The sequence below is a fragment of the Pseudophryne corroboree genome, chromosome 7 (genome assembly GCF_028390025.1).
Source record: "Pseudophryne corroboree isolate aPseCor3 chromosome 7, aPseCor3.hap2, whole genome shotgun sequence".
Classification (NCBI taxonomy): domain Eukaryota; kingdom Metazoa; phylum Chordata; class Amphibia; order Anura; family Myobatrachidae; genus Pseudophryne; species Pseudophryne corroboree.
This window is the reverse complement of record NC_086450.1, coordinates 320,006,488-320,022,629: the sequence shown is the minus strand read 5'-3', so window position 1 is coordinate 320,022,629 and position 16,142 is coordinate 320,006,488. Positions and strand designations below refer to the sequence as shown.

The 16,142-nt window shown below is 47.1% G+C and overlaps 1 protein-coding gene and 1 long non-coding RNA gene across 2 annotated transcripts in view; one reads left to right on the top strand and one right to left on the bottom strand.

Moving 5' to 3' along the window:
- Positions 1–16,142, top strand: part of LOC134945174 (uncharacterized) — a 532,944-nt gene that overhangs the window by 191,386 nt on the left and 325,416 nt on the right. Inside the window, exon 35 of the mRNA XM_063934300.1 lies at positions 12,491–12,664. Coding sequence (XP_063790370.1) covers positions 12,491–12,664 — 174 coding nt within the window. The remainder of the gene's footprint in view (positions 1–12,490; positions 12,665–16,142) is intronic.
- The window catches only part of LOC134945175 (uncharacterized), a 115,829-nt gene that overhangs the window by 80,972 nt on the left and 18,715 nt on the right, over positions 1–16,142 (bottom strand). The gene's annotated exons all lie outside the window — the stretch shown is intronic.

Here is a 16,142-nt window from a genome sequence, read left to right as displayed (position 1 = left end):
ATTATTACATGAACAGTTTTTCTCCAATCATTCAACTAAAGCCCCTTTCACATCTCCAGTGCCGGATCTCACCCGGGAATTGGAAACGGGTCCTTCCCGGGTGGGATTCGGCATTGGACCCTAAGATTTGGCTTCCCGACCCGGCAATATTCTGTGTTGCCATAGCGGCAGGGGGCGGAGTCATCATTGGGGGTGGCACTGGGAGATGAGCTCATCTCCGCGCCACCTCTCACTATGTAGTGAACGGGTCCCGGTTCGCATCAACCCGGCAACCCATTCACACTGCCACTGACTCGGTATTCAACCCGGGAATAACCCGTTTTATAACCCAGGTTGAATTACTGGGTCCGGTGACCCGGGAATTCTCCATTGGCCCTTTCACATCACACAGTGACCCGTGGCGACTCTGCAATATACCGGGTCGATACTGGGTTATTTGTGCGATGTGAAAGGGGTATTATTGTATTAAACCTTCTGTAATTTCTATATAGTAAACCTTTGTATGCACATCGTACATTTATATAAATCTCAAATTCTGATCTGTGATTATAATATCTGTACAAAGATAACTAATTTGCTTAACGGCCTTAATCCATTTCTGTGTTGGTAAAAACAAAGATGTAACATAAAATTACATTCATCCCCCATCATCCCCATCTGACAAAATTCAGCTCTTTCCCAAGGTTTCTTTCAGACTCGCTTTTCCCTGTGGATTGAGGGAGATGTAAGGGTGATGTGTGATCTCCTCAAATCTGGCCGCTGCACCCCTCTGGGTTCTTTGCAGAACAGTGGGATACCCACTATTAGTCCTTTTTCTTATCTTCAAGTACAACGCTTTCCCCCTTACTCCATTAATAAACCTTTGACTCCTCTTGAGTTTTTATGCCTCACCAACCCTCTCCTGAAGGAACTTATCTCCGTTCTCTTTAACCTTTTGCTCCATACTAAGTAGCTCATCACACCAATCTCGTGAACTTCAGTGGGAGAAAGACTTGGACAGTCCACCAGATGAAGACACTTGGTCCTTGGTGAGAGAAAGGGTTTCTAGGTCTACTATCTCCTTCTTACTAATGAGAATGCATACAAAATCTTTTCTAGGTGGTATCTAGTACACACTCAGTTACAGAGAGTGTACGACTCTTCAGATCAGTGTTGGAAGGGATGTGGCGGTGTAGGTTCTTTCTTGCATATCTGGTAGTCATGCCTAAAGATGGCCTAATATTGGGATGGGGTTACGTATCTCCTTTCTGAAGTTCTTAAAATACCAATATACAAATCACCTTGCTCTTTTCTCCTTGGTTGCCCACTTGAAAGATTGGATAGATATGCTGACAAGCTCTCTATGCAAATCTTAATTGCAGCTAGATGACATTGGAAATGCCCAGATGCTCCTTCCCGCCAGCAGCTCCTGAATAAAATTTGGCACTTGGCATCCATGGAGAAAATCTCTGCTTATTTCCATAGTACCTCTCATAAAATCTTCCAGGATTGGTGTGATTGCTTTGTCTATAATTGCACCCCACGGAGCCCTTCCCTCTGGATTTTGGTACTCCTGCTTTAATTGTTTTAGGGTTTCTCTCTATTACCATTTTCTTTGAAAAGCATTTTCTCTCTTTTCCACTACTATGTACTGGAGACCCGTATTAGTCCCTCTCCTTCTACCCCTCCCCCCCCCCTCCCACACACACACACACACACACACACACACACACACACACACACACACACACACACACACACCCTCCTCCCCTTTTCTCCTTCTACTTACCTTTCCCTCCCCTCTATCTTGTTACATTAAAGTGCATGGATAGTTTTGTTTTCTTTTACCCTTCATGACATACAGTAGGTCATTTACACAACATCCTTGTCCATCTCATCTTTCACACTTATGTTTATTTTCCTATTGTGATTGTTCAGTTATACTTTTGTGTAGCTCATTTTGTGATTTTGCCTCTCTGATATTTGCGGACCGAAGTGGGTAGTGTAATCCAGTTCATGTAGAACTGCAAAAGTCAAAGCGTAATGATGACAAGATTTCTATGTAAAAAGTTATATATTTCAAGATGTTGTATACGTGATCGTGGCAGTATATGGTGTGTGACATTAGGGGTTGTCAGAACAGTAAGCAGTGACTTCAGCTATTATAATAGAATTGATACATTGACGGAGAGCTCAAAAATATTAATGGTGCTAGGTAAATCATATGGGATCTGTTATGGATGTTCATTGAAGACAGTGCATAATGAGCCAGTGAATGTCACAGTATTGCCAGGCCAGCCCTCTTTCTTGCTACTGCAGATCTCTATTAGGATAACCTTTGAAGAATGCAGGAGCTCTATTATCTATTATATTAATACACTTTTTGGGCATAGTTTTTTTTTATTAACAGTGTATTGTTAGGTGGATCAATATATTAGATACAGTGTAGTGCCAAAAGTAATAGATGCCTAGTACTGTGTAAGACCCTCGCTAGCCAGGTGAACCGCAGCAACTCAATGTTGCATCTATTCCAGTGATTGGAAGACCTCTGTTGAGGTGTTAACCCATGGCATCTGGATAGCTTTTCACAGGTCACTGTGAAGTAGGTGGGCAGGCTCATATACTGGCCAATATATGCCAAGAACCTCAAATAGTATATTATGGTTATAATAATTTTAATGGTGTATGGTGCACCTGCACCCTTTGTTCCTATGTTGTAGTATTGCAGTACTTAGTCCCAGCAAGATAGCACATCCCTTTATAATAAACTAGGGTGTGCAGTCCAGGCCCCGTTTCCATATAGTCTATATTATGTGTGTGTATACACACCTGAGGGATTGGGACAGCCCTCATCTCTGGATTAGCACCCCACCCACTGCCTCTCAGGCTTTTAAACAGGGAACCAGCACATTCTGACTGCACAAAAGACATAGGTATGATCCTTTTGATTATATCCAAAGTCAGTTTGGGGGTGAGCGTTTGGGGCGTGGAGCTCCCTATATTGCTCTGGCTGAGCCACCTTTGGGCATCACCACCTTACATTTACTTTTAACACTTATATCACATTGTGTTTGTTTTATATTTATGTAGCATTTTTCACATATCTTTTACACTTATAACACTGCTCAGCTAATCTTCACATTCTAACACTCTGACACATTACTGCTGTCCACTTTTTTTCTTCTTTTACATTCAGCAGCCTCTTTCATTTGCTTAACACTGATCTTTCACTCCTATCCTTTTTCTGTGTGGTGCCCTGCGGTGGTGTGGCTGGGGTGGTCTGGGGGTGCTCTGCGTCCCAGAGGTGAACCCCTATAGTGTTAGGGACCTGTCCGATGAGGTCACCGTGACGTAGGTGGGCAGACTCATATACTGGCCAATATATGCCAAGAACCTCAAATATTATATTATGGTTATAATAATTTTAATGGTGTATGGTGCACTTGCACCCTTTGTTCCTATGTTGTAGTATTTCAAGGTAGCACATCCCATTAAAATAAGCTAGGGTGTGCAGTCCAGGCCCCGTTTCCATATAGCTTTCCACAGCTCCCTGATATTTGTAGGTGCAGGATCTTGGATGCGAAGGAACCTCTCCACCATGTGTCATATATATACTCAAAAGGTTCATGTTGGCCGAATGTGGTGGCCATACCATTCCTCAGAACTCTCCAGAATGCTCCTTATACCAATTCTGGACAGCTTGGGACCGATGACATGATGTCACAACTGAGGGTCTAGGCTGACAGGCGGAAGCCCCAGTTGTAGGGGCTGAAATTGTTATGCACACCAGTGCCTGCAGGAATGTACTGGTGTCAGAACTGTTATGCACTCCAGTGCCTGCAGGAATGTACTGGTGTTTGAACTGTTATGCACACCAGTGCCTGCAGGAATGTACTGGTGTCTGAACGGATAGGTATGCAAAACAAATGAACTCACAGACAGACTGGGGAATATGACATTACGTACACAGAAGGTGATAGGGTAACAAAATACACACAAAGTGAACAGAGAAGCCCAGAGGCTAAGGAACTGGGTGTCTCCCTAGTATTAGTAATGCTCAGATGGGAAAAGCAAGATGTTGTGTTTTAATACGTAGAGAACCCGAAATGCTGTTGCTAAGGGCAACAGCAAAACCCTAAAGGGTTACCAACGGGTGTGGCAGTAAACTCCTTGGTCAGAGATGGAATGATAGACACAAGGAGAGTCTCCACAATCCTAATTCTCACTTGCAGTGCACAGGTTCAGCTTACTGCCACTAAACTGACACCTGACACCTTGCACAGTGAGACAGGATTTAGGCAGGCAAGTCTTAGAATACAGCCGCAAACTTGCTAAGTTCACAGAGTAGCAAAAGAACCCCAGCAAGCTAAACGACTGACTCCAGTCTTACTGCTAGGTCTGGATTGGCAGAGTGTTGTACCAAATCCCCAGGCCTATTTGCAGTAAGCAACAACAAATACAAAGCTACACAGTACTGGCTAACTTTCAGGAACTGACTAACCAACAAAGATTCAGCAGCATCTGCTTAACCTGAGAAGAGGCCTTATAAAGCAGGTGCTGTCCACGCCCCACTCAGACCTCACAGACTGTGAGCACAAAAACCAGCACCGGATCCCCTGCCGTGCACAGAGCCTGTAACCACTGCACAGCAAAAGACCCGAACCGGAGTATCAGCTGCGCTCAGGTTACTCCGCTAGCACTTGTCTCCCGGTTGCCATGACGACGTGGCAGCACAGGGCAGGAGACCCTAACAGTACCCCCCCTCTGACGAGGGGTCAAAGAACCCCTACCACTGGGTTTATCGGGGAACTGCGAGAAGAAAGAGCGTATCAGTCTGGGGGCATGAAGATCACAACTGCGCACCCACGACCGCTCCTCCGGGCCATACCCCTTCCAGTGCACCAAAAATGACAGCCGACCCCGAACCATCTTGGAGTCAAGAATCCTTTCAACAACAAACTCCCTCTGGCCACGTATCAGAATAGGGGAAGGTCTTCCACTGGAAGAAGGATTACTAATCGCCCGTTTTAAAAGGGAACAATGAAATGTTTTATTGATACCCAAAGAACGGGGCAGATCTAACTGAAATGCTACCGGATTGATAACCCTGGTGATCTTATAAGGGCCGATGAACCGGGGGCCTAACTTATGAGATGGCTGTCTCAACTTCAAATTCTTGGTAGACAACCAGACGAAGTCTCCTAATTTGAAGCTGCAGGGTCTTTTCCGCTTATCAAAAACCCTTTTGGTCACTAATGACACAGACACAAGGGCTTTCTTCACTTTCCGCCAAATACCTCTAAGGACCGAAACCACAGAGGAACCACCAGGCGTGGAGTCCAGGGGGTCAAAAGAATTGGCCTTAGGATGATGCCCATACACACAAAGGAAGGGAGAGATCCCTGTAGCAGAGTGAGCCGCGTTGTTATAGGCAAACTGCGCCATGGACAGATGAGCAACCCAGTCAGTCTGACACTTGGAGACATAACACCTGAGGAACTGCTCCAAGGACTGGTTCACCCTTTCAGTCTGCCCATTAGACTGCAGATGGTAGCCTGACGACAAGCTGACAGAAATCTGGAGATCGGAACAAAATGCCCTCCAGAATTTGGCCACAAACTGGGATCCGCGGTCAGAGACCACATCAAGTGGCAACCCGTGGAGACGCACAACATGCAGCATAAATAATTCAGACAGGCGTCTGGCCGATGGCAGCCCAACCAGTGGAACGAAGTGTGCCATCTTCGAAAACCTGTCAACGACAACCCAGATGGCTGTCATCCCCGAGGATTTGGGCAAGTCCACCACAAAATCCATTGAAATGTGGGTCCATGGCTTAGATGGGATAGAGAGTGGATGTAATGGGCCAACAGGAACCCCTCTAGGAGTCTTATTTCGGGCACAGATGTCACATGCCCGAACCCACTGATCCACATCCTTAGCCACCGAGGGCCACGACACCGCCCTAGATAGCAACTCCCGAGTTCTGGCAATACCCGGGTGACCTGCCGACTTCTTGGCATGGAATTCCAGGAACACTCGCTGTCTTAACCTAGGAGGCACAAACAAAAGACCTACCGGAAGGTCTGGAGGAGCCTGCTCCTGTGCTCTAAGGACTAATGATAAGAGGTCCTGGGTAATGCCCACTTTAATACATGATGGGGACACAATGGGCAACGGCTCCTCGGTGGTCTCCTGGATTGGAGCAAAACTCTGCGAGAGCGCATCAGCCTTGATGTTTTTTGACCCAGGGCGATATGTTATCAAAAAATTAAAGCGAGCAAAAAACAAAGCCCATCGTGCCTGCCTGGCATTGAGACGCTTCGCTGACTCTAAATATGCCAGATTCTTATGGTCGGTGAGAATTGAGACCACAAACTTAGCCCCCTCAAGCCAGTGTCTCCACTCCTCGAGTGCATCCTTAATAGCCAACAATTCCCGGTTACCCACGTCATAATTCATCTCTGCAGGCGAAAATTTACGGGAAAAGTAAGCACAGGGATGAAGGCGATTATCAGACACTCCCATCTGAGAAAGCACTGCCCCAATACCCATCTCAGAGGCATCCACCTCCACCACAAAAGGACGCTCTGGATCTGGGTGTCGCAGCACCTTGGCCGATACAAATGCCCTTTTGAGACGGGCAAAAGCCGCTTTAGCCTCACAAGACCAGTGAGCAACATCCGCCCCTTTCTTAGTGAGTGCCACCAAGGGCGCCACTATAGACGAAAATCCAGCGATAAATCGTCTATAAAAATTTGCAAAGCCCAGGAAACGCTGAAGCGCCTTCAAACTAGTGGGCTGCACCCAATCCAGGACTGCCTGTACCTTGGAACCCTCCATTTGGAAACCTTCTGGGGAGATAATATATCCTAGAAATGCGATTTGCTGAACTTCAAATTCGCACTTCTCCAGCTTCGCCCCAAGCCGGTGGTCTCTGAGTTTCTGGAGGACTAAGCGTACATGCTTCCGATGTTCCTCCAGGGAATGGGAGAAGATTAGGATGTCATCTAAGTATACAACTAAGAATCTATCCAAATATTCCCTGAGCACATCATTCATGAAATCCTGGAAGACTGCCGGGGCATTACAGAGCCCAAAAGGCATCACCAAATATTCATAATGCCCTGAGTGGGTATTAAAGGCAGTCTTCCATTCATCCCCCTCTCTTATTCGGATTAGGTTGTACGCACCGCGTAGGTCAATCTTAGAAAAAATGGTGGCAGTACGAAGCTGGTCAAACAAGACCGAAATGAGAGGCAGTGGGTATGAGATTTTAATCGTGATACGGTTCAATTCCCTGAAGTCGATGCAGGGTCGCAACGAACCGTCCTTTTTACCCACGAAGAAGAACCCCGACCCAACTGGAGACTGTGAAGGTCTGATAAATCCCTTAGCCAAGTTCTCCTGAATGTACTCTGCCATAGCCTGAGTCTCAGGACGTGACAGGGAGTACAACCTGCTCTTGGGAAGCTTAGTATTTGGCAACAAATCAATGGCACAGTCATAGGGGCGATGGGGAGGTAGTACCTCTGCAACTTTTTTGGAGAACACGTCCGCAAAATCTGCATAACACCCTGGCAATCCTGGCAAACTTAGCTGCGAGAGCCTGACTGGAAGGCTCAAGCAACTCCTGAAACAATCAGTACCCCAACTAAGAATCTCCCCAGAGACCCAGTCAAATTGAGGATTGTGGGCCCTTAACCAGGGTAACCCCAACACCAATGGGGCAAAAGTACAGACAGTCACATAAAAGGACAATTTTTCAGAGTGTGTGGCTCCAATAAACAAAGAAATCTGGCTAGTGCAAGAGGTAATTTTACCTTGGGATAATGGTTCCCCGTTTAACCCACAAATCTCAATTTCCGATGCCAAGGGTACTAAGGGAACAGAGTGTTTCAGGGCGAATTGGCGGTCCATAAAAACCCCGTCGGCCCCACTGTCAACAAAGGCCTCAGTCTTGACAGTTTGACCGAGGATCTTCAAGGTCACCGGAATGATAAAAGTCTTCTTGGGAAATTCTGACTTCTGGCCTGACAGGATATTTCCCATCACCCTCAGGCCCTGAAGTTTTCCGGCTTTTCTGGGCATGATACTACCACATGACCTTTATTCCCACAGTACAAACACAACCCCTGCTGTCTCCTCCGCGTCTTCTCACGCGAGGAGAGGCGGGTAGCCCCAATCTGCATAGGCTCCTCGGAAAATTCCTCAGAGTCTGAGGTTCCCTTGGGAAAGAAGGAAACCTCAGTCTCCCTTTCAAGCCTACGCTCTCTCAGCCGTCTATCCACCCGGATGGATAACTGCATGAGCTGATCCAAGCTATCAGGCAAGGGATATTGTACCAGTTGGTCCTTTATCTGGTTAGAAAGACCTCTTCGGTACTGGTGTCTCAGGGCTGGGTCATTCCACTGGGTATCATGGGCCAACCTCCGAAACTCCGTACAGTAAACCTCAACTGGCCTTCGCCCTTGCTTAAGGATCGAAATCTGAGCCTCGGCTGAGGCCGTCTTGTCAGGGTCATCATACAACATGCCCAGTGCCGTAAAAAAAGCATCAACACTTTTAAGCGACGGACAGTCAGGCTGCAACCCATATGCCCAGACCTGTGGGTCTCCTTGTAGCAAGGAAATCACTATGCCCACCCGCTGAATCTCCGACCCAGAAGACTGAGGCCTAAGCCGGAAGTATAGCTTGCAGCTCTCCTTGAAACAAAAGAACTGCGAGCGATCTCCAGAAAAACGATCCGGGAGATTTACTTTCGGCTCCTTAACCCCTGAAGGTGCTGCTGCTGCGGGAGCTCCGCCAGCGGCCTGGGAGGTGTGCATTTTAATGGACAAATCATTAAATTGTCGAGTCAGGACCTGCACCTGATCGACCACCTGTTGCAACTTATTTTGAGGGGTATGCTCCATATTCCCACAAAATTTCAACAGGAGTATTAGGCTGCTGAATATGTTATGCACACCAGTGCCTGCAGGAATGTACTGGTGTCAGAACTGTTATGCACTCCAGTGCCTGCAGGAATGTACTGGTGTTTGAACTGTTATGCACACCAGTGCCTGCAGGAATGTACTGGTGTCTGAACGGATAGGTATGCAAAACAAATGAACTCACAGACAGACTGGGGAATATGACATTACGTACACAGAAGGTGATAGGGTAACAAAATACACACAAAGTGAACAGAGAAGCCCAGAGGCTAAGGAACTGGGTGTCTCCCTAGTATTAGTAATGCTCAGATGGGAAAAGCAAGATGTTGTGTTTTAATACGTAGAGAACCCGAAATGCTGTTGCTAAGGGCAACAGCAAAACCCTAAAGGGTTACCAACGGGTGTGGCAGTAAACTCCTTGGTCAGAGATGGAATGATAGACACAAGGAGAGTCTCCACAATCCTAATTCTCACTTGCAGTGCACAGGTTCAGCTTACTGCCACTAAACTGACACCTGACACCTTGCACAGTGAGACAGGATTTAGGCAGGCAAGTCTTAGAATACAGCCGCAAACTTGCTAAGTTCACAGAGTAGCAAAAGAACCCCAGCAAGCTAAACGACTGACTCCAGTCTTACTGCTAGGTCTGGATTGGCAGAGTGTAGTACCAAATCCCCAGGCCTATTTGCAGTAAGCAACAACAAATACAAAGCTACACAGTACTGGCTAACTTTCAGGAACTGACTAACCAACAAAGATTCAGCAGCATCTGCTTAACCTGAGAAGAGGCCTTATAAAGCAGGTGCTGTCCACGCCCCACTCAGACATCACAGACTGAGCACAAAAACCAGCACCGGATCCCCTGCCGTGCACAGAGCCTGTAACCACTGCACAGCAAAAGACCCGAACCGGAGTATCAGCTGCGCTCAGGTTACTCCGCTAGCACTTGTCTCCCGGTTGCCATGACGACGTGGCAGCACAGGGCAGGAGACCCTAACAGAAATAAACTTAAACTTGGAAGGTTTAATCAGACCCCTGGACATGTAAGTGTAGTGGAGAAGGATCACCCGAAGGTGTGACCATGACAACCAGGGTTTAAAAGTCAATAAAAGTTTTATTAACAAACTCCGTATTTTGCACAGCAGTAAATAAAGAATAAGCAGTGATAAAAGTTCCTGGATCACTCAGACCTTGGCTGGAGCCACAGAGCACTGGTAGGATATGGATCAGATGTTAAAGTCCCATAGATGGATTGTCCTTACCAGGCCTGTCTGTAGTAGTGAGGATAGCCGGGGAACACGTCAGCAGATGTAATTCTTGGAGCTGGATCACTGTAGCTGAAAGGACTGCTGTGAATGCTGGATGGAACCAGCCAGATGATAAAAACACGGAGTGGATGCTGGATGGAACCAGCCAGGTGATAGGATGAAGCTAGGGAGCGTGGATACTGGATACTGGAAAGATGAAAGGTGGTTACCGATGGTTTGGGGATACTGCTGATATGGAGGTATCCGTTGGAACAACACCGGCACTTTAAGGGAGCTGGATACTGCTGGAAGCTGATCGCTGGAAGCAGATGGTTTGTAGCTGGAAGCTGGAGTAGTCACGGAGGACTGCAGAGTCAGGCTGCACCGCAAGATGGAAAGCAGGTGCGGGTCTCTTAGTGGCTGCTGGTAACAGGAGCTGGAAACCTGGAGAAACAATCACAGGAGAGAGAGACTGGAACAAGGTTTGACAACCAAAGCACTGACCACTTCCTGGCCCAGGCACAGGATACTTATACCTGCAGCAAGGCAGGCATTGGCTGGGCAATTATGCAGATTCCAGAAGCAGCGGATTGGTGGAAACTGAGGCATGTGATTGAAACCAACATGGCTGCGCCCATGTTAGCACTTGGAGGGAAAGTTAGTTTGAGAAACCATGTGGAGATTCGGCAGTAATGGCGGCGCAGACCGCGGAGGGCAGGAGACGTCACACTGGCAACCTGCACACTGGAACCACATGGATGACAGCGGAGATCGCGGCAGACATGAAACGCCACACTGACCATCAGTAATACGGAAACACAGAAGCGGCGGCGGAGGCCGCAGAGGCTGGAGATGCCAAACGTGATGCCGCTGTGACAGCGTCTCAGAGTGACAGGAGGGAGATGTAGAGCATGGACATCAGTAACACAGGTGAGATCCGGCCCTGGAACGCTGAGCCAGCCTCAGGAGACATCTAAATGGCAAATAATGGCGTCCAGATACCCGGATCGTGACACATGACACATTATCCTGCTGGAATATTCCATCATTGTGGGGGTACATGAAGTTCATGAAGGGCTGTAAATGGTCACCATGCACTTCAATGTATTGATTACCAGTCAATGATGTGTTCAGACACATCAGCGGACCCAATCCATGCCACATGAACATACCCCACACTATTATGGAAGCGCCACCAGACTGCAAGGTGCTTTGTTGACAACTGGGGTCCATGGCCTCGTGTGGTCTGCCCCACTCCTGAACCCTACCATCACCCCAAAACTACTGGAACCGTGACTCATCGGACCACGCCACTTTTGCCAGTCCTCCAGGGTCCAAGTAGCAATGTCACAAGCCCAGGTGAGACGCTGTGTCATGTGTCGTAGTGTTAATAGGCACTCTGGTGGGGTTTCTGCTCCCATATCCCATGGAAGCTACAGAACGCTGCACTAACCTGTTGGATATGCATCTGGTACCTCCTGCATTGAATGTGGATGTGATTTGAGCTAGTGTTGTGGGTCATGATCATAAGCACCCATGGTCGGCCAATGCGCTGTCCGCAATGGGTGATAATGTCTTCCGTGAGGTATTCCCAATACACATGTGATACTGTAGATCAAGGAATGTTGAATGTCCACATAACTTTGGAAATGGAATGTCCCATCCGACAGGCACCCTTTCATTCTGTCCCATTACTTTTGGCACTTCAGTGTATATTGTATATTCCTTCTGAGTAGATCCATCTGGGCATTAAAGAGTTAAATATTAGAATTCTGACCTGGATAAAGAATATGTTGTTCAGTACAACCCCGCATGAAGAATTTATCTTCTAGCTTTCTTAATTAATGGGGTTAAGGGGTAAATTCACTAGATTTTATCTGATTAAAATGAGTGACGTTAGCAAATTTTTTTATTAATCAAAACTATTTTGTAAAACTCTTCATCCACATATATCAGTGTAATACAGAATTGACTGTCATTTTACAATTGTCTGATCATCTTATTCATCATTTGGAGTTTCCTTATGTACTAGTTTGTAACAAGTGTTCCTGAAGTTGCTTTCTGTGGAAACCACCCTGATATCCAAAGGAATATTAGGGCATTGAGTCACCCATCTGTTCTGATTTTTCCCTTATTAGTCATAATAATGACCACTAATTCCAATATGTTTATTTCATGGAAATAAACTGCAGAAATCCTGTACATCCTCTCTGTTCTCACTCCTCTATAAGCTGTTGCTGTGCTCTTTAAATGCCGACAAATTCAATGAACAATCAGTAAGACAGTAAGTCATATGTTTAACTTCAAAATTCATTTGTATTTCATTCCTAGGCTGTAGCAGAGCTACAGGAAGCAAGGAACATGAGTATTGTGGTTTACTATGGTCCAAATTTCATCAATACCACAATGCGTGTAAAAGGCAATGAGACTAACACTAACCTGGCGGCAAGTGTCCAGCACAACTGGGCATGGCTACTCCGTAATGGAATTGCTGCTTCATTACAGGTAACGTCTGTGTAGCCTTAGACCTTGTAGATTAGTACAGATTAATCAAATAAACATACTTAAATGAAACTTACAAGTGATGTGTGTGAAATAAATGGCAAATTATTATAGTACTACTGCACAATCTCAGCCCGGGCAGCACAGTCTTCATGGGGTAAATATCATGCTCTGAACCTGTACTCATTTTATCAAAAAGAAATATGAAAGAGTAAGAAAGGTAAATATATTAGCATAAAAAGCAGTGGTTAGTGGAAGGTGATAAAGCACCAGCCAATCAGCTCCTAACTTATTTTTCAAACCCATAAAGATTGTCTGGTGCGTTATCAACCACTTATCACTGCTTTATCACTTCTCCAGACTTAATACATCTGCCTGTATGTTCGTATATATATATATATATATATATATATATATTTATTTATTGAGTTTTCAACATGATAAACATACAAACATTAAAGAAGCATATTCAGCACATGCGAAGAAACAATCGGTGTAAACGATTCAATACCAGAAAAACATACAACGGTGATGTATAGCAAATAGCAAAAAAAACAAAAAGTAGGCGAGTGGTATAAATACTTGACATATAGGGCGGGATTCAAATCTTTTAACGCCCCCGATCTCCCGTCTAAAGTGACGGGAGATCGCGGGGCGATATTCTAATGACCCCCGTTTTTGCACTGATTGAGCCCATAAGAGACGGGTTTAGCCGCATAAAGCAGCTAAACCCGACTAAAGACATGGGCACGATCATGAAAAGTCCCATTTGGGTGTCCAAGCGGGTCACTTTTCATGCATTTCAGCTCCCCACCCCTGGGGGCGGCGAGCTGAAATGCTGATATCGCACCCATTGGCAGTAACATTTGAAAATTGCCGGCGGGAGGGGGCAGAGAAGATTTGAATTCCGCCCATAGGGTGGAATTCAAATGATACATCACGCCCAATGTCCTGTCTAAAATGATCCCCGTTATTGTGCATATTGTGCCCATAGTAATCAGGTTTAGCCATGTAAAGGATCAGGTGCCTTGCTACTCCAAGGGCAGCAAGCTGAAAGAATGATACCACGCCCCAAGGGCAGAAACAGAATGGGTGTGGAAAGGGGTAAAAAGAATTGAATCCCACCCATAGAGTACCATAAGTAAGAGCAAGCTGCTAAAACGAGATTGAGTGTCTGCGGATAATCGGGGTAATTCAGATACTGAAGGATCTGCGTCCTGATGCGCAAAAAGTACCAGTGTTCGGTACTTTGCGCAGGACTCTTTCTGCACATGCACAAATGGTTCCTTGAGACGCAAGATAAAGCACGCCATCAGTCTATCAGTGATTGACAGTCTGATGCCGTTTGGGAACATGGAGAGGGCAGCGATGGCATCTGTTTGTGAAAATGGAGGCGTGTTGCCCAGTGGTGCAAGTAGAAAAAATGTCTTATAGGTACTGTGTGCGCATGCCGAAGGTGCGCTCTCCAAAAATGGGTGTGGCCAAATGCCACATGGGGCGTGGCTAACGAAAATGGGGCCGTGATACAAATATGGGGGGAGGGGCAGATACACATATGACCCCAACAGTGCCAGATACACGTTGCCCCACAGTGCCAGATATACATTGCCCCACAGTGCCAGATACACATTGCCTCACTGTGCCAGATACACAAATGCCCCCAGAGTGCCAGATATACATTGTCTCACAGTGCCAGATATACATTGCCTTGCAGTGCCAGATATACATTGCCTCATAGTGCCAGATATACATTACCTCACAGTGCCAGATATACATTGCCTCACAGTGCCAGATACACATTGCCACACAGTGCCAGATACACAAATGCCCCCCAGAGTGCCAGCTATACATTGCCTCACAGTGCCAGATATGCATTGCTCCCCAGTGACAGATACAGAAATGCCCCCACAGTGCCAGATATGCCCCCAGTGCCAGATACAGAAGTGCCCCCAGTGCCAGATACACATGTCCCCCAGTGCCAGATACACATGTCCCCCCAGTGCCAGATATGCCCCCAGTGCCAGATACACATGTCCCCACAGTGCCAGATATGCCCCCAGTGCCAGATACACATGTCCCCCCAGTGCCAGATATGCCCCCAGTGCCAGATACACATGGCTTCCCAGTGCCAGATATGCCCCCAGTGCCAGATATGCCCTCAGTGTCAGATATGCCCCCAGTGCCAGATATGCCCTCAGTGTCAGATATGCCCTCAGTGCCAGATACACGTCCCCCAGTGCCAGATATGCCCCCAGTGCCAGATATGCCTCCAGTGCCAGATACACATGTCCCCCAGTGCCAGATATGCCCCCAGTGCCAGATATGCCCTCAGTGTCAGATATGCCCCCAGTGCCAGATATGCCCTCAGTGTCAGATATGCCCACAGTGCCAGATACACATGTCCCCCAGTGCCAGATATGCCCCCAGTGCCAGATATGCCTCCAGTGCCAGATACACATGTCCCCCATTGCCAGATATGCCCCCAGTGCCAGATACACATGTCCCCCAGTGCCAGATATGCCCCCAGTGCCAGATATGCCCCCAGTGCAAGATATGCCCCCGGTGCCAGATATGCCCCCGGTGCCAGATACACATGTCCCCCGCAGTGCCAGATATGCCCACAGTGCCAGATACACATGTCCCCCCAGTGCCAGATATGCCCCCAGTGCCAGATACACATGTCACCTCCCATGCCAGATATGCCCCCAGTGCCAGATACACTTGTCCGCCCCCTGTGCCAGATATGCCCCCAGTGCCAGGTATTCATCCCCCCTTCCCCTGCTGCTCACCGCTGCTGCTGCTGTCGTGTGTGTGTGTGTGTGTGAGGGGAGGAGAGCGCAGCCTGCGCCCCTCCTGCCCCTCAGTCTCCGGTGCAGGTGTCTTCCTTCAATTCAGCTCCGATCCATGAGCCAATCAAAGCTCGCGGTCTGATTGCCTCACGGGCCGCGCTGAATTGAAGGAAGACACTGAGGGGCAGGAGAGGCGAATGAGTCGGCAGTGGGTATGGCGTATCCACGGCTAAATTCTTAAGGGTACGCCGTACCCATCTGTACCCGCCATTGTTTACAGGGAGGGAAGAGGCCAGGATCTTACGAGGATCTGAAACAGCTGGCTTGTGTGATCCCACGGGTGCTGCAAGCCACCCAATGGCGCCACAATGATCCGATTCTCCATCTTAAGATGTAGCTCAGATCGCTACTGCAGACAGAAGTCATCCAAGGAAGTCACAGCAATAGCTACTCCAACCACATTTAAATTGGCCGTAATGTGTCAATATAAGGACCCCATTTGCGGTAGAACCTAATAACTCCTTTTTCTATATCAGGGAGGGTGGAATTTTTATCATAATATAAAGTCTTTGGTAATAATCAAGTAACTGCTGTAAGTGTAGAAGCAGACTGTGATATCCAGAATTTGAAAATAATCTTTTTTTGCCACGGTCACTTATACAATAAGAAAAGGGTAGAAGTGTTTGCTGGCA